The following is a 26,631-nucleotide window of genomic DNA, read 5'->3' on the forward strand; positions in this document are numbered from 1 at the left end:
GGGGCCTTCCGGGTCCTGCAGGGAGGCTGCCTTCTTGGTGCCTGCTGAGAGAAGGCGCTAAGAAGCCGCCTGCAGTGCATGTCAGATCGCTGATCTGACACAGTGCACTGCAAAGTGTCAGATCAGCGATCTGACACTATATAGTATTGTCCACATTTGGGACAAAGTAATAAAGTAAAAAAAAAGTGTAAAAATAATTTTTAAAAAATTCCTAAGTAAATAAAAAAAAAATATTCCCTAATAAATTCTTTTTTTTGTAGATAAAAAAAACAAACAATAAAAGTACACATATTTAGTATCGCCACATCCGTAACGACTCGCCCTATAAAACTGTCCCACTAGTTAACCCCTTTAGAGAACCCCTTAAAAAAAGGCAAAAAATAATGCTTTATCATACCGCCAATCAAAAAGTGCAATAACACGCAATTAAAAAGAGGATATAAATAAACATGGCACCGCTGAAAATGTCATCTTTTCCAGCAAAAAACGACCCGCTATACAGCGTCATCAGCAAAAAAAATAGTTATAGCTCGCAGAATAAAGCAATGCAAAAATAATAATTTTTTATAGAAAACTGTTTTTATTGTATAAAAGCGCCAAAACATAAAAAATATATATGAGGTATTACTGTAATCGAACTGAATCGAAAAATAAAACCGCTATATCAATTTTACCACATGCGGAACGGTGTAATAGCCCCTCCCCCCCCCCCCCCCCCAAAAAAAAAAAAAAAAAAATTCATGAAATGCGGATTTTTGTTCATTCTGCGTCCCAAAAATCTGAATAAAAAGCGATCAAAAAATGTCATGTGCCTGAAAAATGGTACCAATAAAAACGTCAACTCGTCCCACAAAAAATAAGACCTAACTTGACTTTGTGGGTTAAAATATGGAAAATTATAGCTCTCAAAATGTGATGATACAAAAACATTTTACAATAAAAAGCGTCTTTTAGCGTGTGACAGCTGCCAAACATAAAAACCCACCATAAATAGTAAATCAAACCCCCCTTTATCACCCCCTTAGTTAGGGAAAAATAATAAAATGAAAAAAATGTATTTATTTAAATTTTCCCGTTAGGGCTGAAATTAGGGTTAGGGATGTGTTGGGGTTAGGGTTGGAGTTATAATTGGGGGGTTTCCACTGTTGGGACACATCAGGTGCTCTCCAAATGCAACATGGCGTTTGATCTCAATTCCAGCCAATTCTGCGTTGAAAAAGTCAAATGGTGCTCCTTCCCTTCCAAGCTCTGCCATGCGCCCAAACAGTGTTTTTACCCCCACATATGGGGTATCATCCTACTCAGGACAAATTGCAAAACAACTTTTGGGGTCCAATTTCTCCTGTTACCCTTAGGAAAATAAAAAATGGGGGCAAAAATATCATTTTTGTGGAAAAAAAATATAATTTTTTTATTTTCACACCCGGGCATTATAAACTTCTGTGAAGCACTTGGGGGTTCAAAGTGCTCGCCACACATCTAGATAAGTTCCGTGGGGGGTCTAGTTTCCAAAATGGGGTCACTTGTGGGGAGTTTCAACAGTTTAGGCACATCAAGGGCTTTCCAAACGCAACATGACACCCGCAGACCATTCCATCAAAGTCTGCATTCCAAAACATCACTACTTCCCTTCCGAGCCTCCATACAGTAGTTTTCTCCCACATATGGGGTATCCGCGTACTCAGGACAAATTGGACAACAACTTTTGGGGTCCAAATTCTCCTGTTACCCTTGGGAAAATGAAAAAAATTGGGGACTAAAAGATCATGTTTGTGGAAAAAATATGATTTTTTTTTATTGTCACACCTGGGCATTATAAACTTCTGTGAAGCCCTTGGGGGTTCAAAGTGCTCACCACACATCTAGATAAGTTCCTTGGGGGGTCTAGTTTCCAAAATTGTGTCATTTGTGGGGGGTTTCCACTATTTAGGCACATCAAGGGCTTTCCAAACGCGGCATGGCGTCCATTCCCAATTCCAGCCAAAAAAGTCAAATGGCGCTGCTTCCCTTCCGAGCTCTGCCATGCGCCCAAATAGTGGTTTACCCCCACATGTGGGGTATCAGCTTACTCAGGACAAATTGCACAATAACTTTTAGGGTCCTGTTACCCTTGGGAAAATAAAAATTGGGGGTGAAAAGATAATTTTTGTGGAAAAAATGATTTTTTAATTGTACGGCTCTACTTTATAAACTTCTGTGAAGCCCTTGTGGGTTCTAAATTCTCACCACATATCTAGATAAGTTCCTTGGGGGGGGTGTAGTTTCCAAAATAGGGTCACTTGTGGGGGGTTTCCACTGTTTAGGTACATCAGCGGCTCTCCAAACGTGACATGGCGTCCGATCTGAATTCCAGCCAATTTTGCACTGAAAGTCAAACGGCGCTCCTTCCCTTCTGAGCTCTGCCATGCGCCGAAACAGTGGTTCCCCCCCCCCCCCCCCCTCATATCAGGTATCAGCGTACTCAGGACAAATTGCACAATAACTTTTGCAGTCCAATTTCTCAATAAAAAAAAATTGCACCTGAATTAATTTTTTTGTGAAAAAAAGTTACATGTTCATTTTTTTTTTAAACATTCAAAAAATTCCCGTGAGGCACCTGAAGGGTTAATAAACTTCTTGAATGTGGTTTAGAGCACCTTAAGGGGTGCAGTTTTTAGAATGGTGTCACTTTTGGGTATTTTCTATCATATAGACCACTCAAAGTGGCTTCAAATGTGATGTGGTCCGTAAAAATAAAATGATGTTGCAAAAATGAGAAATCGCTGGTCAACTTTTAACCCTTATAACTTCCTAGCAAAAAAAATTTTGGTTCCAAAATTGTGCTGATGTAAAGTGAACATGTGGGAAATGTTACTTAAGCTTTTTGTGTGCGATATCTCTGTGATTTAAGGGCAAATTGCGAAATTTTCGCCAAATTTCTGTCTTTTTTTTTCACAAATAAACGCAAGTTATATCAATGAAATTTTACCACTATCATGAAGTACAATATGTCACGAGAAAACAATGTCAGAATCACCGGGATCCATGGAAGCGTTTCAGAGTTATTCCCTCATAAAGGGACAGTGGTCAGAATTGTAAAAATTGGCCCGGTCATGAACGTGCAAACCACCCTTGGGGGGGTAAACGGGTTAATCAGTATAACAGTGCCAGCCTGACGATGCCTGTAGTTTACTGAGTACAATCCTGATGACAGGTTCGTCTTAAAGTGACACAGCAGATTTGAACTTTCCAGCGCATATTTTTATTCTCCATTTCTGATGATTTTACAAAGATATATAAAAAAGTAGACAGTGTTATGTATGGACACTGCACATGTTAAACTTTTATTAATAATTTTGCCAAATACCTCCAATTAGAAATGTAGTATAGTTCATCTGATTCGCTATGTCCCTTACCCCATGTGCAGGGCATTGCAGTAACTTGGTTATTCATGGTTGTGACCACTCTTAGTGACAATTAGTGGTCATAACCATGGATATCTAAGCTACTGCAATGACCTGCACATGGGGTAAGCGATATAGCGAATCTGAAGAACTATATCCAGTTCTAATTGGAGGTATTTGTTAATACTAACTTTAGTATTACACCTACTACATAGTCAGATAGCATCTTGGAGATGGGAATACACCTTTAACTTTGGAGAACGGTAACTGTAGTTTCAGAAGAACTTACAGCAGATTGTTCCTCTCTGCCTCTAGCTCCTCCCCCTCCCTATAGAATTTTACAAGCACCAACTGTCATCTTTTACCTCACTAATGGGAAAATCTTTTGTTACTAAAAAAAAAAAAGATTTTGACCATGTATTGAAAGATCAGTCCACAGGGAGAAGTAAGTAAACTTCTCTTAAAAATGTGAAACTTTCAAATATATTATATCAGTATTACTAATTAATGAAATACAAATTAAAATAATGATTACTCTTTAATACAAGGGATGGAAAATGTTTATTATAAAGTGAAAATGATCTCTCATCTGATGTTACTCACCTTAAGTAAGGACAAATGGAAGTAAAATATTGCCCTTTATATTGCATAGAATACAGATGAATGTAGCAGCACCATCTCTGACCTGGAAGACACTCAGAAAACAATCACTGCAGCCATTTCAGAAAAACAGCACCATATCTCCACCCTGAGATTAGACGCCAGCTCCATGGAAAATGACATTGAGCAGCTGCAAGAAAAGAAGCGTCAGGTAATCTTACATTTATTCTTTGAGGGTAAGTTCACACTAGGCATTTTTTCAGCTTCTTTTTTCCTGCACCAAAACCTGATCTCTTTGCAGGAAAGAAGCTGCAGGAAAAAAAGCATGTTTCCTTTGTTTTTTTTCTTGTGTTTTTGGTACTTTTTTGTGGTGGTTTTGGCACGCTAGAGTTCTCTCTTGTGCGTGCTGATAAAGCTTAGCGTTGAAACAAAAATCCTATTCCATAGGATTTTGAATTTGGCACAAAAAACACAACAAAACATGATACCTGCATTTTTTATGTGTTTTTTTTTTTCAACACCCATTCAAGTCAATGGGTGAAAACTGAGGAAAGAAGTGACATGCTCTATTGTCCAAAAAACTGTCACAATCCATTTTTGGATTCGTAGCAGTTTTGGTTCCACTATAATTTAAATGTAGCTTTTTTTCCCTTCCGGCCAGCAGGGGTTAATGTCAGTTTCCCTTGCTGGCAGCGTGCTGTAGCTGCTGAATTGCTAGGTCAGCTGATGTGGGTGGTGACCACTCCCAACAGCCTTTAAATAGTCAACTGACGCATCAGCTGTTGGTGATAGAGTTTCTCTGGAGACCGGCCGATGAGTGTGGAGCTCTCTGGTGTCAGCGTGTAACAGCTATCTGAGGTCCGGTTTCTGTGTCCTCTGCTGAGTGGAGTTTGCAACAGCAGCTTGGATGCTAAGTTTTCTTATTCCCTGTCTTTGCCTGTCTCGTGCTTGTCACTACACCCTATGTTTTAACCATCTTCAGTGGTGATGCAAGTGTCCTTGCCGGCCAGTGCACTAGCCAGGGTATAGTGATGTGACAGCTAGGGACTAAGCACGTGACGGCGATGGGGGGGGGGGGGGGGGGGGGGGAGGACCCGCATAGGGTGTTAGGGGAGCTTAGGGATAGGCACAGGCTTAGTTAGGAGGTGCCCCATCCTTCGTTCCCCATTGTTAGGGCCTTCCTCCCCCTTTTTCCATCCTTGTTGGTGTTCGTTGTCGTTCATTAGACTTAATGGAGTCGGTTCGTAACAAAAACCATGCAAAGCACAAAATCCTGATGACAGAAAAACCAAGCTGTGTATGAGATTTCTGAAATCTCATAGGCTTTGCTGGTACTGTAAAACGCTGCTGAAAATTAGCATAAAAAAAACTTCAGCAAAAACACCCAGTGTGAACTTAGCCTAGAGGGGTTTTCTGTTGAAGGCAAGTTATCTGTTATGTACAGAATATGTGAATACGTGTTGATTGGTGGGCGTCCAATTGTTGGGACCCTCACAGATGGACTTTTAGGCCAGGGCTGCATGGCTACTTTAGCCACAACAGCCATCAAGTGATTGAAGTTTGCTCAGTGCCGCTGCTACGTCTCAGCACTATACAAGTGAATGGGATCACATTGTAATAACTACACTATCACAACTGCAACAAGCAAGTCTCAAAAAATCATTTTCTGTTGGATTTTTTTGACACCTTGGTTGTGGTGGCCATGTAGATGTTCTAATGTGACGTTATCCATTTGTATAGCTCTGTGATGTAGCAGTAGCAAGGAGCGAACTTTGGTCGCACGATGGCTGTTGTGGCCAAAGTCTTCGTGTAGCCCTAGCCTGATCCCGGTTAGAATAGAGCTGCAGTGCGACCTGTGATCCAGTCAGTCCCTATGAGTCTGCTGGCCACTGCAATCTGCAATTTCCAGCTGCCCCATCGAGCATGAATGAAGTGACGGTCGGATGCCCGACCAGCTACTCAATTTTTGTAATGTGGATATAAATTCCCTGATTTGCAAATCTATGTGGGACCCAGTGGTGGCACCCCCACCAGTCAGCAAGGTAACTTGTGTACACTGGACTACCCCTTAAATTCTCTTTTCACTAACGGCTCGCTCACACGGCCATAGATTGTGTGAGAGAATTGGGCCAGTTCTGCTAATGCTGTCAAAGTTTGAGCCGAGAGTCATCTTAGTGTAATGTGATTCTCTCACATCAGAGCACTGGTGTGGAGAAGATGGAGAACTTGGTTTCTCCATCTTCTCCATTGTTTGTGTGCGGATGTCGGACTGCACTCTGACATGAGTGCAGTCTAATGTTTCACAATCACCCATAAACTTGTATGGGTGCTCATGGTCCAATTATCAGATGCACTTGCAACATGCAAACTGGAGACGGCATGAGAAAAAAATCACAGATCTGCACTGCCCCATAGTATAACATGCTGCCAGATAACACATCATATAGCTCTCAGCCATGTTATACGCTGGTGTGAGCGAGCCCTAACGCCGAGTATTTTCTCTGTCTCCCAGAACCTGTCGCAGATTGTGGCCCTTCAGACTCGTGCGAAGCGTTTGCAAGCTGTGAAGGACGGCAAATACGTTCCAGTTTTCAGCAGCCCACAAACATTGGAAGCAGAGCAGCAAAAACAAGAGACCCGCATGCACACAGTCAGCACGATCATCCACCAGGTCCAGCAGGAGTACCCGCAGTATCAGAGTGTTCTGCACCACATAAGTCTTGCACTGGAAGCAAGGCTCGGAGCACAGGAAAGTGCTACAGAGAGAGCCCCATGAATTATAGCTCCGTACATTGTCTTACAAACTCTATGTTTTAATTTAAGTAGTCAGAATGTACTGGTACTAAATAAAGTATATCATGTCACTGTGTTGTCAGATATCTTAATCTCATCTGATAATGTGATTAAATACACAATCTTCAAATAACTTGTTTTTTTAAACTACGTTGTATTATCCACCAAAAAATCAATCCAAAGTGCTGACATTGAGGTGTCCCCTTTCAATTTGCCGTTTTCCTGTTGTCAAGTGTAATATCTGTCTAGAGCAGGGGAGCGCCACCTGGTGGCCAGATGCAGCATGTTCGGCTCCCAACCTCCTGGTCACAGACATGCTGTATTGTGTCTAGTGGTTGCTGACATGTATTTTCTATGTCAGTAAGAAGAGGACTGGCACATAACAGTGGAGAACAGGCAGGTAAGGCCGGTTTCACATTTGCGTTTAGGGCCGCAGCGTCAGCCTGCGCACGGCCACCGCTAAGCCCCGCCCCCTGCTCCGCCTCTAGGCGCATGACGCTACATGCGTCATGCGTCCCCTGTCTTTATCACTGAGACGCAGTATGCGTTTGGCGGCACCTGCGTCCTTTTGACGGTGCGCCGAGAGCAACCAAATTGCAACAGGTTGCGTTTGGCGCTGGTCAGCGCACCGTCAAAAGGATGAAGGCGCAGCTAAACACATACTGCCCACGGCCTGCGTCCTCAGTGATAAAGATAGGGGATGCATGCAGCGTCATGCGCCCGGAGGTGGAGCTACTGGAGGAGGCGGGGCGGGGCTTAGCGGCAGCCGTGCGCAGGCCGACGCGGCCCTAAACGCAAATGTGAAACCGGCCTAAGTCCTAATGATGCAATGTGGGTCCCTATATGTTTGGAGGACGGAGATCTCCTGGCTCTTATGTGGCACTCCTGAAAGGAGCTGATAAGATGATGGCCGTGCATGAGTGTGGCTATATCAATAGTGAAACATCTACTTTTCTTAGCAGCATGCATAAATTACAATGGAGGGTCAAATGTATGGGCTGAGCTTGAATGGGGGAAACGGAAACCTCAATTGTCTTGATAGGTGGAAGTACTGAAAATGGTGACCGCACAAATCAAACATTTGACATTTACTTTTGATAAGCAATTAATGTCTTATGGTTCAATCTTACAATGTGGCCCTCTGACTAGATAGGTTTTTGCATTCTTGGCCTAAATGCTGGTTAAATTAAGTGGGGGTAAGTCGCATCTCCTTGTTGCATAAAAAGAGGTGGGCATTCAGTTTAAAACAGACAAGCCATTAGACAGTAGCAGAAGCACTGCAGGCTGGGATATGAGGAGAATGAAACTACAGCATCTAAAGTGCTGGCAGGATGTTAATGAAAAGGAACTGACCAATCGAGGAGCACATGACAGGTTAAATAGTAGGAGATTGAGGACATTATTATCTTTATATTTGTGAGGGAGCAAGTACCGTACATTCTTTTCTTCAGTTTTTTTTGTGAAAGTATGGGAAAGAAAATTGATAACCTAGTGTCTTCTGTAATATTCTTTATAACAAATAAGTTAGAATTGGACTCAACAAAAGTCTAAGGTTTAAGCTGTAAATAAGGCTGGTTTCACACTTCCTGATATTTCCGCTACTGGAAAAACCTGGAACAGTTAGCGCTGTTCCCCGGCGCTGGGTGTTGAAGACTGCTCGCAACATCCTCTCCTGCTCTGCCGTCGAGCAGGGGAGAATGTTACGAGTTATATTCAACTGATAGCAGGCGGCGGCTGATGGGACTACTACTCATATTAGCCTACCCCTGCCGCCTTTAACCACTAATAACAGTGAGAGCAGGCGCCGGCTGATGGGTGTATTCATCAGCTGCCGCCTGTGCTATAAATAAATGAAAGATCCAGCGTCGGTTTCCCTGTCTTTGTGATAACCAGCCAGGAAAAACTGACAGCTGCAGGCTGCAACCCTCATCTGTCAGCGTTATCAATTGAATACTACTCTCATCATTATTCCTTGCACTTGCTGATCATGGCTTGAGCAGAGGAGAATGATGACAGCCGACTTCAGCACCCAGCGCCGGGGAACAGCGTTAACAGTACCGCTGCTTCTGCCTCCCTGGTGCCGGTATGTGTCACACTGATGACACACGGATAACATCCATATGTCATTAGTGCGCGGGACATTTTGCAGCCCATGCTGCTGTTAAAAAATGAACTTGTCAGCGTATTTTGCCCACAGACACACAGTCCTTGGAAACACACCAACATGTGCACAGACACATTCACTTAACAGGGTCTACGTGTGTAAGTGTCTCTGGTACGTGTGAAAACTCTCACCACACTTACTGGAAAGACTGACATCTGAAAGGGGCCCTTAATGTACTGTAGTTATACTGGAGGTGACAGTGATCCAAGTCTGCCTCCTCATGAATTTTTACCTATGACCAAACTGAATATAAAATGTCAGAATTTAAAGTTTAGAACCATCCTAGAAAATAATGAATCGATGTGTCATGCAACCTTATAGGCTTATAATACTACCCTTTATTTTGTGTAGAAAAGTTATCAAACAACAAAGATTCAGAATTCTCCCACAATGTGACCGTACACCCAAGAAAAAGACATTTTTTTTTTTTTTTTTTTATATACTGGAAGAGAAGATTTAAGTGGTATCTCCTTACTTCTTGGCGTTCCAAGCTCTCCTTTTGACTGTGTGCTCCAAAAAGTCTCCCACAATCACAGATTACTGACTTGACCCATGGGCTAGAGTGCTGCAAATCGATTCACCCACCTCTACTAATGGCGCTACCAAGCAGTTGTTCTTTATGTTAGGTGCTTACTAACCACTGCATACCAGGAACGACCCCCAGCACTACAGGGGCAACAATGCTGCATTCTACTCTCATCCCTTGACCCATGGGAGAATCTCTCTTCCTAACACTATCATGTTTTTATTCACTCCCATGTTTCATGAGATCTAACGTTCGTGAGATGCACGTCTGTCCTATTCCAAAGATTACATTAGCCAACTTTTTAAATAGCGACACCCTAAAATGGACAAACGCTAAATTTAGAGCAAGGTTTTCCTAAATTCCACCTCTTTCACGGGACTGTCATAGTAAAATCATGAGTTTTGGCAAGTAAAGCTCTTATGTTATCTGCTGTAAATAGAGGCGTTAGCTGTCATTGCAATCCCATCTGTGATGATAATGTGTAACAACTCTGCTGGCATTGCTGCATGGCCTCCCATTCCCCACTCACCAACTTGCTCACTGCTCCAGGCCTTGCTGTGTGAATTCTGTCAGCTCCTTGCCTCCTGTCTGCTGTGTTCATGTTTCCTGACTGTGTGTATAGGGGGGCGGCGCCTGAACTCTCTGCTTCTTATGGAGTGAGGGTGCACCTTCCTAATGTGTCCCTGACCAATTGCCTAGAGTCCTCGACTATTCGGCCTGCCCCATCCACTGGAACATTGCCTGTGCAATGCCTAAACTCAGTATCTTGCTACTGAGCCTGCCATGTCCTCTCCTGTGTATCTCCTCCTTCTCTGGAGGAATACTCCTAGCCTTGCTTAGTATTCTTAGTCTGCCCGCCAGGAGGCAGAATATCCTGGTCTCTGTGTCTCCGTCTTAGCTTTGTCTTATACCTAACCTTCCGCTGTTGTGAGTTCATTTTCCCCTTCATTACTGAGGCCCGAGGAACTCCCTCTTCTGGTAAAGAAAGGTAGTGAGCCTGATTGTCAAACACCTGAGGCTGATGATTGTGACTGGCTGAGTGGAGTTACGGACTGGATATAATGCTGCCGATGCCCTTCTGCCCTGCGGGTGATTTCTCTGTGGGATCCTTGGAGACCAGTCTGAATTCCTGCTCCTCCAAAGCTAAGTTTGCTGCTCGGCCTTTTGCTTTTGTGCTTTGACTTTGTTTTTGCTTTGTTTTTCTGGATTTCTGCCATTCCCTGCTGAGGTGTGCTGAATTCATTTAGCTCTGTCTTCTGAAAATACCTGAGTGCTGATTCAGTTTTTGAAGCCTAGCTGCTTCAGGGCCTTTTTCATATCAGCTGGTTGGCTTATGTCTTTGATAGGGTTTTGGCAGATTGCAGACAGCAGCCTTCCTGTCCTTTCCTATCTAGGTAGTTTTGGGCCCCGTCTTTGCTCAGTCTATCTTTCTGTCTGTGTTAGTATTTTCATCTTGCTTCACCGTCATTATATGTTGGGGGCTGCCTATTGCTTTGGGGTCTGCTCTGGGGCAGTTTAGATTTCCCCTTTCTTTCTTTAGGCCTATGTATTTCTCCGGCTGTGATCAAGGGGTCTAGGGCATCGTAGGAACCCCCCACGGCTACTGCTAGTTGTGTTGATAGGTTCAGGGGTCTGCAATCTGATAGTTGCCAACTTCTCTGGTTTTCTGGACTTAGCTTGTATTTCTGCTTTTGCCTCCTACGGTGACTCATTCATAACATTCCGCCCTCCAGGAGGAAGCATTTTCTCGCACCTGTACCTTGTCTCGTGTTGTTTCCCTGTCTGAACTCTGTCCTACCTCTGTCTGTCAGTCTCCTTGTCTGTGGTTCCTTTCCCTTCTGTCTTTCCCTGTGTCCTCACTGTCTGTGCTCTGCACTCTTGCAGGCTCTGCCTGCTCTGCACTCTTGCAGGCTCTGCCTGCTCTGCACTCTTGCAGGCTCTGCCTGCTCTGCACTCTTGCAGGCTCTGCCTGCTCTGCAGTCCTGCAGCTTTGTCATATTCCACTCTCTCCTATCAGTACCCGTACCTGCACCTTCTGTGTGAACAGGACCCTACCTGTTCCTCTATATTGCATTCCTTCCTGCCAGTACCTGCTCCTGCTGTGTGAACAGGTCTCTACCTGTTCCTTTGTACGCCACACCTGCTTGCCCTGTGTCTCCAAGCCATGCCTGCTTGCTCTGTGTCTCAGTCGTGCCCACCTGCCTGTCTGTCACTGGCACCTGACGAAGTGTCCTGTCCCCGAGTGGGATCAGCAGTCACAGCCAGACACCACCCTAGAGTGGCACCTAGCAGCTGCCTGCCGCACAACCCTGACCTCACCATTGGAGGCTCTAGAGAAGACCAAGGCAGCTGTCTTAGTCACGCCCCTTCCAGGGTAGTCTGGTCTGTGGCACAGTGGGGCCACAACCCCTGGCTCGCGCCAATCAGCCAAGGCGCGAGCGTGACATAATGAGACTGCTGAAAAGTCCTCTCTGTAAAATAAGAAGTGTAAGGCTAGTATTAGGCTTAATACTAGTCCAGAAATTGCAAGATTTCAGTTTGTTTGTTTTTTAACATAATGATATGGAAATTAAACTGCATTAGGGGTTCCATTTAAAGTGCACCTGTCACCTGTTTTGGCCGCTATAAGATGCGGCCACCGCGTTTCAGGACATATCTACAGCATTCTATAATGCTGTAGATAAGCCCCCGGTCCGACCTGCAAGATAAGAAAAATAAGTTTTATTATACTCACCCAAGGGGCAGTCCGGTCTGGTGGGTGTCGCAGGTCCGGGTCCTCCCATCTTCCTGCGATGCCGCTCTCCTGCTTGCTTCATCCCTCTGGACATTGCGCTCCTGCGCAGGCATACTTCTCTGCCCTGTTGAGGGCAGAGCAAAGTACTGCGGTGCGCAGGCGCTGGGCCTCTCTGACCTTTCCCTGCACTCAGGGCCGGTTTTAGGCAAAGTGGGGCCCTAGGCAAAGTTTAAAATGGGGCCCCAAATGGTAACATATTGCATATCACAAAGAAACATTTCGGTTGTAGTTATGTGCGCTGAGTTAAGGCTGCTAAATTAGTGTGATCAACAATATTTAAGTCGTTCAACACTTGTTTCCCGGCCTCTTTCCACCGTCTGAGAAAGAATGATGGGGACAAAACAATCACTATTAGATCAATCTGTCCCCATACAGTGTCATATTATCAGCAGCATATCTACAGTTTACATCGGAGATGTGCTGCTGAGAACAATGATTTTTGTTCCGACATAAACAATCCAATCAACTCTATGAATAGGCAGCATTTTGCCTGTTTAATATAATACACCCCATAGTCCTCCATATATTATAATGTGCATCACAGTCCTCCATATAGTATAATACACTCCTCATAGTGCTCCATATAGCATAATACACTCATCATAGTCCTCAATATATTAAAATACACTGCTCAGTCCTCCACATAGTATAATACACTCCTCATAGTGCTCCATATAGTATAATGTACTGCCATAATCATGCATGTAGTACAATTCACTTCCCATAGTATAATGCATCCCATAGTTCTTCATATAGTATAATGTATTCCCCATAGTCCTCGATGCAGTATAATGCAGCCACCGCGCAGAGTATAATGCAACCATATCACAGAATATAATGTAACCCCCCCATAGAATATAATGCAGCCCCCCTCATATAGTATAATGTAGCCCCATCATAGAGCATGATGCAATCATCCCTCATAAAATATAATAACTATAATACAGCCCCCATAGAATATAATGTTGCCCCGAATAGAATAGAATACAGCCCACCTCCCCATAAAATATAATGTAGCCCCATCAAAGAGTATGATGCAATTCTCCCTCATAAAATCTAGTACAGACCCCAATAAAATATAATGTAGCCCCCATAGAATATAATACAACTCACCTCCCATAGAATATAATGTAGCCCCCCCATAGTATATAACAGCCTCCCCCATAGTATATAACACAGCCCCCCAATAGAATATTATATACCCCCCCAATAAAATATATAGCACAGCCAACATAGTATATAGCACAGCCCACGTATTATAAGGCACAGCCCATGTAGTATATAGCACACCCCACGTAGTATATATCACAGCCACATAGTATATAGCACAGCCACGTAGTATATAGCACAGCAGCATGGTATATAGCATAGCACAGCAACATGGTACAGTGCTGTGCAAATTAATTGGGACAAAGCATTTTTTTAAGTAAAATCGTAAGTCGGTTACCAGTCAGTGATTCTAACCAGTTTTAACTGCTTTGAACAGTTGTGAGTGCCTGTTCAAAGCAGTTAAAACTGGTTTGAATCACTGACTGGTAACCAACTTACGATTTTACTTAAAAAAATGCTTTGTCCCAATTAATTTGCACAGCACTGTACAATATATAGCACAGCCGTCCTAGTATATTACAGAGCCCACATCCCCCCAAGAATGGCCCCACAGTGCAGTACTCACTGTTATATTTAAAAAAAAAAAAAAGCACTCCTCACCTCTCCTCGTGCCCGCGCTGCTCCAGGCTGGCTCCTGTCTCAGCGGCTGCTCTGCCTGGCACACAGTGAGTGCGCAATGATGTCATCGCGCACCCGCTGTGTCGGAGCAGAGCGGGGAATGATGGGAGAAGGGAGTATCATATGACGTGCTCTCCTCCATCATTGCTTTGAACTGTACCGGCAGACGCCGGTATAGTTCAATGCGGCGGCGGGGGCAGGCGGGCCCCCCTGCCTCTGTTCCGCGGTTGTGCGTTTCGCGCGTTGGGGTGTTCAGTGGCATCACAGACAGAGGCTTACATCAACATGGGTAAGATCAATTGAATTGATGAATTACTGTTCCATTTGGTTGTGTTTTTTTTTTTTTTTTTTTTTTTTGTTTTTGCTGGCATTTGCCTCTGACCTTGTGGAGTCCTAAAATGTTAATTTACTGTGTTGCAGCCTGAAATTTGGTCTGTTCCACTATATGTATGGACTTGAAGCCCTATTTTTTCTATACCTCATACATGTCTTGTGGTACACACGGTTCTGGCTATCTTTATATTTGTATGTTTATATTTCTAATAAAGATTGATGATTTTTAATAATTATCTCTTTGTGAAATGGTGTCTTTTTGGATAATTTTTATCCCTTTTTGATGTTAACCTCTACACTATGCCAGATGAAGAAAAAAAGCGACCGTATCCCCCACACTGAAAACCGTATCCTCAAAAAAATAATTAGCCCCTACAGTAATAATGTCCGAAATCCTGCTCCCACGTGTTCTCCTATTCTGCTTCATGTCTCTCCATATTGCCCCCCATGTCTCCCCATACTGCCTCATAGTCATCCATAGTAGTATCATGCACCCACATAGTCATACATAAAGTGTAATGTATGCCCATAGTTATATATAATAGTGTAATGCACCCCCATAATCGTATATAATAGTATTATGCACCCCATATTCATATATAGCAGTATAATGCGCCCCCATAGTAGTATATTGCACCCCCATAGTCATATACAGTAGTATAATTCACACCAATATTAGTGTATTACACTCCCATATTATAGTATAATGCACCTCCATAGTAGGATACTGCACCCCATAGTAGGATAATGCAGCCCATAGTAGTATATTGCACCCCCATAGTAGGATACTGCAGCCCATAGCAGTATAATGCACCCCCATAGTCATACATAGTGTAATGCATGCCTATAGCTATATATAAAAGTATAATGCATCCCCATAGTCATATATATTAGTATAATGCACCCCACAGTAGTATATTGCACCCCCAAAGTAGTATAATGCATCCCTATAGTAATATAATTCTATAATGCACCCCCAGAGTAGTATATTGTACCCCCATAAGAAGGATAATGCACCCACATAGTAGTATATTGCACCCCATAGTAGGATAATGCAGCCCATAGCAGTATAATGCACCCCCATAGTCACATAGTGTAATGCATGCCTATAGTTATATATAAAAGTATAATGCACCCCCATAGTCATATATAATAGTATAATGCGCCCCCATAGTCATATATATTAGTATAATGCACCCCACAGTAGTATATTGCACCCCCAAAGTAGTATAATGCATCCCCATAGTAATATAATTCTATAATGCACCCCCAGAGTAGTATATTGCACCCCCATAAGTAGGATAATGCACCCACATAGTAGTATATTGCACCCCATAGTGCGGCTTTACAAAAAAAAAGTTTTTCCTTACCTGGCCGAGGTCCAGCGGTGTCCTCTTCTCGATTTATCTGAGGCGCAGACAGTCGTCCTGGCGTACGGCAGTGAAGTCATACGCCGTTGACATGAACATTGACGCCAGCTGCCGGCCTGTGATTGGCTGGTGGCTGTTAACTGTTGCTGTGCGGGATACCAAATGTGTTTGTCTGATTTCTTTTATTGTTTTATTTTGAATGGTGCAAAATGGTGTGATTTGAACTGTTAAATTTTTTTTTATATTTTTAAACATTTTTTCTACTTTTGCCATGCTTCAATAGTCTTCATGGGAGACTTAAAGCTGCCTTAACCATATCGGCTCTGCTACATACAGGCAATGATCAGATCGCATGTATGTAGCAGAATTGCTGACTTGCTATGAGCGCCCACCGCCGGTAGGCGCTCATAGCAATCCAGCAGTGACAACCATAGTGGTTTGCAGGAGACCTTTGGTTATCATGCCAACCCATCTGTGATCTGCGATCATGTGACCAAGAGTCACCGATGGGTGGATCTCTGGCGCACATGCCGGAAGCATGCGTTAAATGCCCCTGTCAGAGTTTCACAGCGGCATTTAATGGATTAATAGCCGCCAGTGGATCACGATTCCACCCTCGGCTCTTCTGGGTACATGTCAGCTGTTCAAAACAGCTGACATGTGCCTGGAAAGTTGTGGGCTCAGCTCCAGAGCCCACATCAAAGGGGGAGACACGACATGCGCAGTACATGTACTTTTTTACTTTTCACTGTTCTTGTTAGTCGACTTAGGGGACTTTAAGCTGCGATTGTCTCCTTTGAAGTTTGGCCTCATACTAGGTTTCAAGGGAGGTCTGTAATGACAATCACAAGGGTCTTCAGCACACCCCCGGCTGTCATAGCACCCAATCCGTGACATGCGATCACGCAGATAAAGTTAAATAGTTTAAGAATATTTAAAAAATTTCATTCCCACAGGTTCGGTCTCAGCCCTTGATCCTGGGATTTATTCTGACTGACATGGTTTATTTGGGGTCAGGTAGGAATCCCCCCCCCCCCGATATGAAAATTGTCCTATCCCTCACCCTGGAGTTTCACCTTCCTCTGGATCAACACGGCCCATAAATAGGATTATTCTTATCTTTCATGTAGTGACGCCCCCCCGAGTCTAAATGGCCCGTCACACTAAGCGATATCGCTAGCAATATCGCTATAATGTCACTGGTTTTGTGACGTTATAGCGATATTGCTAGCGATATCGCTATGTCTGATACTTACCTCCGACCGGCTCCCCCGCTGATTATCGCTAATCACGCAAGAACGGCCTGGGCCATTTCTCGTCGTCAGCTTCCTGCTGGGGCTTCCTGTGGCGTGGACGCGGGCGGGAGGACGTCAGGATCGCCTCATCTGACAGGTAAGTAACGACCGCTGCTGTCGCTGGTGAGATCTGCCTGTGTGGCAGCGCACTAGCGACCACTTAGCGATGCACCAGCAATCCATATCATTGTCGGGATCGCTGGTGCATCGCTAAGTGTTGACAGTACCTTTATTCTCCTGGATCATGGACCATGATGGGGTCATTCAGTCTCATGTAAGGTTTCCACCATACAGGTCAGAGGTAAAGCCCCAATGTGCAGTAAATAAAGCCCATAGAGGTGTACAGCTTTTCCTTATCCCCTTTTGTTAGAAGAGCACCAGCTGATAAGATGATCACACTGATCCTTTCTGCACAAACCTTTTGCAGTGAGTACCTAAAAACAAGTGCTGAATTTCTCTACAGCGCCTCCAAAGGAGGAAAGAAGTATTACACATAGTCCTCTAATCACTAGGCTGTGCATGGAAATCAGACATGTTGGGTCCTCCAGAGCAGGAGTGCTGTTTGTAGGTCTTCATCTTGATTATCGTAATTGATGAGATCATAGATCCAGGTCTCGCTTTACTTCCAATTTCCATGAAAAGGTATTTGGGTTTTCTTAACTGCTGAAAAATATTTATGGCTATGGAATACAAAGTAAGGGTTTGCTGCAATATTTCAATGTGGAGAGAGGCCTAGTACAAAGTATCACTTGGGGGCATATTGCAACTCACCTACCATCCACTTAAATTGGAGATGAGCTGCAGTACCCAAGAACAATGACTACATGATATTAGGCACTGTGGTGATTTGTTTACGTGCAGTCATGTGCCAGCTAAATTGTATTGGCCTTGCTCACTGCAAGTGCATTGAGTGAGGCCAGAAGTATGTGGGTCGCCCTCCCAGGGCCGTGGGGTACTCGGTACCGGGCTGGTGTCAGGGGGATCTGTCACAGCGGTGGTGACTCAGTCCATGGCCCTGGGCGCCCAAGTAATCAAAGGGGGTTTATAATGTAGTTTAAGTGGAATGGAATAGTTCGTGACGCCACCTGTGGTGTTCGGCAAGTGAGATGTTAGGCCGACGCTGCATGCGGATCCTCTGGGGCTGGTGGTGTGCTGCAGCATAGATGGCGTAGCTCCCCACAGGTGAAGCTGTAGCCCCAGGGCCGTGTAGTTGCAATGGATGAGGAGAGGTGCAGGCCGTGTAGAGGATGGTACCCAGATGTAGTGGTGCTGAGCGGGTTGGCGCAAGAATGAATGGAGGATACCGGGGCTTGCAGTTCCAAAGCTTTACTCACAGTCTGCGGTACACAATGATGCCTGCCTCCAGGCTGTGTGTCCTCCGGGTCAGAGACTCAGCCAACCCCCAGGCAAGATGGAAAGCTCCCCTCCAACATGTACCTTTCCTGAACGTCTCCTCTATTGCGCCTTTAAGTGTGAAGATCTCCAGTACCGTGGTACTCTGGAGTTCCTCTTTACAGATGTTCCCAAGAACTCTACTTGTACGGCAGACAGCTGTAGCCTGCTTCGGGGACTCCCTTCTCCTGAGTCCCGGCTCTCTATTCGTGTTGCTGTTGTGCCCCAAGTCTAAGGCCTGTTTCACACTTCCGTTTTTGTGTCCGCCAAACGGATCCGTTTCCGTTTTTTTGACGGAAACTGATGCAAACGGATCCGTTTTTTTAAAAACGGATCCGTTTTTGACGGATCCGCGGTAACCGTAATGGAAGTCTATGGGACAAAAAAAACGGATCCTGCAAAAAATGGCGGATCCGTTTTTTTACGGAAAACAACGGATTTTGATGGATTTGAAAAAACGGAAGTGTGAAACAGGCCTTAGATGGGAGTAGTGCATTTACAGCCAGCTACTCCACCGGTGTCTGCTGCAGAACCATAAGCATCCATACAACCTCGGGGACCGGGCCCCGGCCTTGCGCTGAGAACCTATAGGCAGGGTTCCTCTTCTAAACCATGTCCTCTCTACTCCTTCGTTCCGTACCTCTCTTTCTTATGGAAGCTTAGATTTCAGTTCTAAGTCTTTCTCCTTTCCCGTGCCAACTGGCTCAGATCACTGAGGCAGCACTCCTTCCTCCATCCCTTCTTCCAGGGATCCTCACTCCTGTCTGAGTGACTTCCTAACCAACTGACCTTCTGTCAGACTGAACCTGTAATCCTACACTTTCCCACTCTTTTATGCATCTTAACTCCACCCACCTCCCAGCACATCCAGTGTTCCAAGCAGGGAACCACCTAAGGCGCTCTGCTACTCTCTAATCACTGAGCCGCAATGTGGTTGTGCAGAACTACCCTGTTGTGTGGGGTGCGAGTGTTAGAGTGTGGAAAGGAGCTCCCACCATACCTGGATGGTGGGGCACTACACCTTAGGAGAAGGTGCAGTACCTCTGTGGCGCCACATATGCGTATCACATACTTGGTCATAGGATCACCTACAGAGAAGCCTCAATATGAGCATTCATAAGTCTGCAGTCAGAATGACTTCAGACTTGTAGTTTTCCACCAGACCACCCCTTTAAAAGATGACCTATTGCCCCAAAGTTGAATCTCTTTATAAAATGCCTCTCTCCACACAACACCCGAACATGGCAAAACTGTTGCATCCTGTGTATTATACCTCATGGTTTTCCAGCGGTTTCCAAATTGATAAGTGTCCTATTGAAGAAGTAGCCTTTACACCACACAAGACCATGTTTCTGCATGTTATTTTTATTTCTGACTTTACAGCAAGTCCTGATTGTGACACTACAGCTCTTGTATAGGAAGTCACACATTAGTCCTCCAAGGTCAGCTTGTCAAACAGATATTCTCCCATGCCAACATCTGCTGCCTTCAAGCGCTTCAGGTTAGTAATGTGATCTCCCAGTTTCTTCATCAGCTCCACTTCCTTTTCCAGATATTCATCCTCCAGGAAGTTGCACATCTGAATGGGGAATTGATCCACATATTAAGTTAAATCGTGAAGTCACTGGTAATGGTTATTGCAAGTTTGCCCAAAGAAAACAAGTCAGTCTAACATTTAGGTAGAGAGTCTCAACCACAATCTGTTGAACATGAAGGCAATGGAGGCTGGACTGAGAGAGTGTAAAAGATTTAGAGGGGAGAACTGCTCCAGTAGTCATGTGTACTGCAGTAAAGGGGATGCAGGTGTAAAGAACAGCCAGGGCTGTAGTCATGGCCAAGGATACCTGAGCCCTGGCCTCCCTTCACAGACACTACATTGCTCTTCTCGTACACTTGCCTCCACATTCCTGACACTGCTGAGGTCCACCCTCCTTTTCTTTTTTTTTGGGGGGGGGGGGGAAGCTTTGACGAATGATCAAATCACGGCCGAAGTATAATTCAAAATACATAGACTTTACTCTCGGAACTTCACAGTACATCCAGAACAGCATTTACAGCAGTATTCATTTCACCTCTTCCTTCCATTACTTGCTCTGTCACACAGCTTGAAATTGGATCGTACCACACTGTCTGTCCTGCTGTTTAGTTTCTACTCTAGTGACTTCTGTAGCTATACTGCTTGCACTTCTGCTGTAACTTCACTGCTTCTCACTTAGGCTGTGGTGATGCTGCTCCCCACATTCTGGATGACTGGGCACACTTCTGTATAAATGTAGTGAGGCATCTCATTTGCCCGGGCCAGAGGCCACCCGAGCTCTATGGGCGTCCTCTCCACCAAGGAGCCTAACCAGGAAATCCTGCTACCTTACTTTCCCAGCTAAACCCTCCTACAGTCAACTATGTACAAGGTGGCTAGACTAAAGGACTCTGTGCCCCCGTCTAGTGACCAGACTACAAACCTCACTTTCCCTATGATTTACATTATGTACAAATACAAACCTGGTATAATGCAGGGTTAGATAACGGCAATACGACACAAGTATATACATTATACACCATGACATACTTAAGGGGGTGCAGGACAGTCTTTACAACCCCTTACTCAAGAAAGTTCTAAGGACTACCTGTGTAACTGCTGCCATTTTCAGTGGAATTAGGGAAGAGACAAATTATAGACTGAATTACAAGACAGCGGAACAGTAATAAAGCTCCACCCACGGCAGGCCAACTGCCATACATTTGCCAAGTATAAAATTCTACAGCAATTGGCCATAGTGGTGGGCAGCGTTTTAGCTCTACTCTAAGGGGGTCCATATAGTTTCCTTGGTAGTTGTACAAGGGCTTACTAGTGGTGATTGCAGACTGAATATTGGGGTCAGATGACCATGCATAAGGGAGGTCTGCAGAGTTTCTTCTAAGGCCATTTTGCAACCCTACACTGTAGACAGTGGCAGTTTTTAGGTGGTGCACCACAGCAAGCCACCTATCTTGTGACTGGAATGGGACAATGCTGGCTCACGGAATCTTACTGGATATTTGGGCCCAGATAGTCACAGATGCAGCAAACAGTTCTTATGGCTGCTCAGGTGGAGGGTCATGGCAGACAGCAAAGTTGGCCTCGACACAAGATGGAGAAGTGCAGAACAGCCCCAGAGTGGGTCTGGCTTCCCCAGTTATACTATATGGGCGTGAAAAAAAAAAAAAAAAAAAAAGCCACACTTCTTTTTGCCATAAAGAACTTAATGGTCATTCCAACAGGTTTATGAAAATATTGTTGGCACGTTAACATCCTTCTGGAAATATTAAGACACCTTGTAAAAGCTGTTTGAAGCACAAGGATAGTGCACCAGTTTGTCAACCATCGCCCTTCATAATAGTGTGATGGTAAACACTGAGCACCACCATAAGGTGCAGCTTCTGTAGATTGCAATAAAGAGGCAGATGTCAGTCAGGTTACTCATATTTCCAGGAATGGCACAATATGGAGGTCACAGAAGAGCCATAAGAGTTCTTTCATGAAGAATATTTACTGAAATGACCGTGCGGTATTATGTTATAGAAGAGTCACTTACATGAGGGTCTGCGTGGTCAGTAGCAGTCTTGTGGAGGTCCAGCAGAGCCTGATTTATGCTCTTTTCAAGTTTCAGGGCATTGTCCATAGCATTGGTGCCATTGCTCCATTCATCAGCCTCTGGTTTCTAAAGAAATTATGAACAAGATATTCCATTAATGGTAGAACAACTTCAAGTCATGGATAACAGTCTAAAATGTCATAGTTCCTCCACATTAAAGGGAACCTGTCACCCCACCCAGGGCATTTTTCAGTTAAAGAGCCACCTTCAGCTGCAGTCTGTGAAGGTGGCTCTTTTTCTGTCCCCCAGTAATGCCAAAAGATTGACTTTTATAATTAGCTCCTCATACCTGTAGTGTGTCCCCCAGTATCAGGCGCCTACCATCCGTCAATCATGCCTGTCTGGTGCCTCGGCGCTGCCCACGATCTGTCCATCATGATGACCCTGTGCGTCGCTGCATCCTCCTGTTTTGAATGCCGGCACCTGCGCTGTGACAAGAGTTCTGCGCACTGCCCGAGAACTGACACCAAGCTATTGCGCCTGCGCATTGTGGAGGCCCTAGATCCCACCCTGCAGTGTTATGATGTATTCACACTGCGGGGCTGGGGCCTCCGCAGCACGCAGGTGCAATAGCTTGATGTCAGTTCTCGGGCAGCACACACTGCACATGCCCGAGAACACTTGTTACAGCGCAGGCGCCAAGGTTCAAATCAAGAGGAGGCAGTGACGTACCCGAGGCATCATGGACAGATCGTGGGCGGCACCGAGGCCTCGGACAGGCAAGATTGACGGATGGTAGTCGGCTGATACTGGGGGACACAACATACCTGTGGGACACATTACAGGTATGAGGAGCTAATTATAAAAGTCAATATTTTGGCATTACTGGGGGGGGGGGGGGTCAGAAAAAGAAGAGCCACCTTCACAGAATGCAGCCTTAGTGCTGCTGAAGGTGGCTCTTTAACTGAAAGACGCCCTGGGGTGGATGACAGGTTCCCGTTAAATAATTCTGCCAAGTTTGTGCTATACAGAAAAAGCATTGCCATCATCTAAATCAATGATCCCCCGCTCCCATCCTCAAGAGCCACCAACAGATCATGGTTTCCTTCGTATTGCCCAGGTGATGAAGTTATTGCCTGTGCAGGTGATGCAATTATCACCTAAAAACATCAGCTATTGATTAAACATCTGCTGGGAATATACATATATGCTAATCCACAAGGTCTACAAGTCTCAGACATTTGTACCTTGATATCCTGAAGAACAATCCGTCCTCCACGTTTGTTCTGGAACTCCAGAAACTTCTCAGCCTGTTCTTGCTTTTTCTCAGACTGCTCATGGAAGAACTTTGAGAACTTGGCTAATGCCACATCGTCCCGGTCAAAAAAGAATCCCTATGAGAAAGAAAACAAAAAAAAAGTCTATTGAGAGCATTGTTGGAAAACGTGACATTGTGAGGAACCCAAGATGTGGAGATGACGCATTGTATATACTTTCTTGAGAGAGAACGGAACTTCCAGCTGCACAAGTTAAGTTGATGACCTTGATGGATGTATGGGGACTATTGCCAGAAGGGAGAAGTGTAAGAAGGTCAGTAATGCAGACAGCACCATAACTAGTCCTGCCAGAAGGTTTGGGAAGATTTATCAGAAGAGCTGGGCGAGGAGACACGTTTCCATCTATATTGTGTCACAAAACGTAGACTATTCAAAACTTTGTTCTGTACCCATAATCAGAGGGTTGGTAAACAATGAGGAATTACATTAGTCATGCATGGAATTTGGAGTCTAGAGACTCTATATTAGGAACTCAAGCCCTAGCAATGCAGCATACGTTGTGGTCCCACAACAGCTCAGGAGAGACAGGCTTCTGAAGAGTGCTCTCATGCTCTCATACTCACAATGGACTGGTAGGTGTAGGAAGCCTGAAGCACAAGGTTGATGGTGCGGTTGACTCCAGCCTCACTGTGCTGATGGTAGTTCTGGCGGATCTGGGAGCTCATGATGATGGTGAGGGTGGTGGTAGTAGTAGTAGCTTCTTTCACTGGGAATAAGACAAAGTCCTAGCGACAAGGAGGTGTATAGTGAGACTAGCACAGAGAATTCCTATTCCGTTCAATCACTGTTGACGCAAGAACTCCTATAACTCTCTGCTCTGAACCACAAACTGCAGCTCCCTGGCTTTTTATACACTCACTGGGTGGAGTCCACTGAAAACACAATCCAGCTATTTCATTAGCTCACATTATTCGGATTGGCTTGTAATTTAGTAAAAGGGCATGAAAGAGAATATTCACCAGACACTGCCTGCGCCCCTTCCCACCATGGCCCCTCCCCAGCTTGCTGGAGACAATTGAAAATGGCAAAAGACACAACATTTTGGTCAACTCTGCACTGAGCAAAAAAGTTACTTTTCAAAGTGTTTTCTGAAGTAGCTTAGGGTGGTTTCACATTTGCGTTTAAGGCCGCAGCGTCGGCCTGCGCACAGCCGCCGCTAAGCCCCACCCCCTGCCGTGCCTCCGCCAGTAGCTCCGCCTATGGGTGCATGACGCTGCATGCGTCCTGCGTCCCCTATCTTTAGCACTGGGGACGCAGGCCGTGCGCAGGTATGCGTTTGGCGGCGCATGCGTCCATTTGGCGCTTCGCCGACCAGCGGCAAACGCAACAGGTTGCAATTTGGTGTGCTCGGCGCAGCGTCAAAAGGACGCATACGCCGCCAAACGCATACCTACGCACGGCCTGCGTCCCCAGTGCTAAAGATAGGGGATGCAGGACGCATGCAGCGTCATGCGCCCGTAGCGGAGCTACTGGCGGGGGCACGGCAGGGGGCGGGGCTTAGCGGAGGCCGTGCGCAGGCCGACGCTGCGGTCTTAAACGCAAATGTGAAACCACCCTTAGGCTACTTTCACACTTGCGTTAGGTGGTGCAGCACACGACCGCCGTGCAGCTCCGCCCCCTTCTGCGCCCCCTCCGGCCAGCTCCTCCTATGGGTGCATGACGCTGCATGCGACCTGCATACCCTATCTTTAGCATTGGGTACGCAGGTCGTGCGCAGGTATGCTTTTGCCGGCGCATGCGCCCTTTTGACGCTGCGCCGACGTGCGTCAAACGCTTCGTGTTGCATTTTGATGCGCTCAGCGCACCGTCAAAAGGGCGCATGCGCCGGCAAAAGCATACCAGCGCACGGTCTGCATACCCAATGCTAACGATAAGGTACACAGGTCGCATGCAGCGTAATGCGCCCATAGGAGGAGCTGACCGGAGGGCAGGGGGCGGAGCTGCACGGCGGTCGTACGCTGCTCCTCCTTACGTAAGTGTGAATGTAGCCTTACACACGGTGGTGAATCGGGGCTCATGTTTTGGTGCACGTCTGATAAAGACGAGTACGGTCAGCTTGGAGGACATGGTGTCCACAGTGACTCTGTAAAGAAGTGAATGGCTCCAGCGGGTCTCTGTTGGTGTTCCTGTTATGGGGGATTCTGACAGAAATCCAGACGGGGTGCTCTGTATGGGTGCATGTTTAGCTGAACGTTGTCTCCTGCAGTGTCACATATGCTAATGAGGCAGGACTAGCCCTGCCTGCCTAGTCCCCAGTCCCGGGGCAGGACTGACAGTCTCCACACACTCCCCAGCATGGTCAATTCTCTCGCTGGAAATATAATTGCATTAATTTATGAGACTGAAAATCGGTTTCTATTAATTGGAATGAGGATGTTTTGGAACTTTGCGCAAAAGATAAATCCACACTGTGTGAACAGACCTTTACAGAGGATGCCAGTCAGCCTAGGTCGGTGTGGGGAAGGGTCTGAGGCAGGACAGGACTATACAGCAGTCATAGTACCCCTAAGGGGACACCAAATTAGGTAAATCACTTAGAAAAACCATTAATAAAATATGTATATATATTAAAGTGTACACATACAGTGTTGCTGCATGCAAAAAGTCTGATCAAAATATAACATTTAACCTATACAATAAAAACTGAAAAGCCCCAAAAAATTTGAAGTGGGGAGGGGGGTTTACATCTGGAAAAAAAAGCAATTCAGCGGTCCCACTAGTGTATCACATGGGCTGAGATATGCTAATGACTCACAGTGACGTCACGGCTCGCTCAGCCCTAGTCCCGGCGCAGACAGCACTGTGCGCACGCGCGTGTCACCAGTCACATCCAGAGCCGAGTACCACTATTCTGCGGTGCTCGCTTCCTGCACTGTCACGTGTCCACAAGTCACATGATCTTCTGTTATTAAAGGGCTGGCTACTACGCGCCCGCAGCAGAGCGGCATGCTGGAGAGGACAGTGTGAGTAGACACCGAGGGTCGTGCTAACATTGTGTGGACCCTTGTGCCTTCCTCTTCCTTTATTGGTAGATGTAGTGTTTAGCTCCTGTACCCAGACATTGCCATACAAGCCTGCCCCTCCTGTGTCAGCTCTGGGGTCCGGCCTGTGCTCCACTTTTGGCTATAAGGCTCATGTGTCCTCCCCCTACTGTCCCGCTCCTATCTGCTTGTTACCCCAGAACATTATGCATTTTGTGTATTATTGTGCCCTGATCTGTGAAATATTTGCGAAATGAAAACTGATTAACCCCTGATGTACATGTACGTCGGTAGTGCCCTATACGCTCCAGCCTCCCCCTGATGTACGTGACGTCGGTAGTGCCCTATACGCTCCAGCCTCCC

The 26,631-nt window shown here is 45.5% G+C and overlaps 3 protein-coding genes across 7 annotated transcripts in view; 2 read left to right on the forward strand and 1 right to left on the reverse strand.

Annotated features, from left to right (window-relative positions):
* The window catches only part of CCDC40 (coiled-coil domain 40 molecular ruler complex subunit), a 71,192-nt gene extending 64,345 nt beyond the window's left edge, over window positions 1-6,847 (forward strand). For all 5 annotated transcript variants that reach the window (XM_073588075.1, XM_073588074.1, XM_073588078.1 and 2 more), the window contains 2 exons: window positions 4,036-4,194; window positions 6,496-6,847. In XM_073588075.1, coding sequence (XP_073444176.1) covers window positions 4,036-4,194; window positions 6,496-6,759 — 423 coding nt within the window. In that variant the 3' untranslated portion in view covers window positions 6,760-6,847. The remainder of the gene's footprint in view (window positions 1-4,035; window positions 4,195-6,495) is intronic.
* A 12,876-nt stretch (window positions 6,848-19,723) lies between these two features.
* LOC141099953 (ferritin light chain, oocyte isoform-like) lies at window positions 19,724-24,119 on the reverse strand. Its single transcript, XM_073588084.1, has 4 exons — window positions 23,851-24,119; window positions 23,198-23,344; window positions 21,951-22,076; window positions 19,724-19,957 (listed from the first exon to the last, which is right to left on the reverse strand). The coding sequence occupies exons 1-4, from the start codon at window positions 23,950-23,952 to the stop codon at window positions 19,808-19,810; spliced, it is 525 nt and encodes a 174-aa protein (XP_073444185.1). The 5' UTR covers window positions 23,953-24,119; the 3' UTR covers window positions 19,724-19,807.
* A 1,981-nt stretch (window positions 24,120-26,100) lies between these two features.
* GAA (alpha glucosidase) overlaps window positions 26,101-26,631 on the forward strand; it is a 148,495-nt gene continuing 147,964 nt past the window's right edge. Inside the window, exon 1 of the mRNA XM_073588085.1 lies at window positions 26,101-26,250. The gene's annotated coding sequence lies outside the window, so the exon portion shown is untranslated. The remainder of the gene's footprint in view (window positions 26,251-26,631) is intronic.

Source organism: Dendrobates tinctorius, unplaced genomic scaffold, assembly GCF_039654945.1.
Source record: "Dendrobates tinctorius isolate UK_male_01 unplaced genomic scaffold, ASM3965494v1 ptg000103l, whole genome shotgun sequence".
NCBI lineage: Eukaryota > Metazoa > Chordata > Amphibia > Anura > Dendrobatidae > Dendrobates > Dendrobates tinctorius.

Excerpts from the sequence above, each read along its gene's own strand:
- LOC141099953 (XM_073588084.1), bottom strand. The coding sequence starts at position 23,952 with ATGAGCTCCCAGATCCGCCAGAACTACCATCAGCACAGTGAGGCTGGA. Across the intron at positions 23,345-23,850 it reads CCTACACCTACCAGTCCATT|GGATTCTTTTTTGACCGGGA; the intron begins GTGAGTATGAGA and ends TCTTTCTCATAG. Across the intron at positions 19,958-21,950 it reads CTGACCACGCAGACCCTCAT|ATGTGCAACTTCCTGGAGGA; the intron begins GTAAGTGACTCT and ends TTCCCCATTCAG.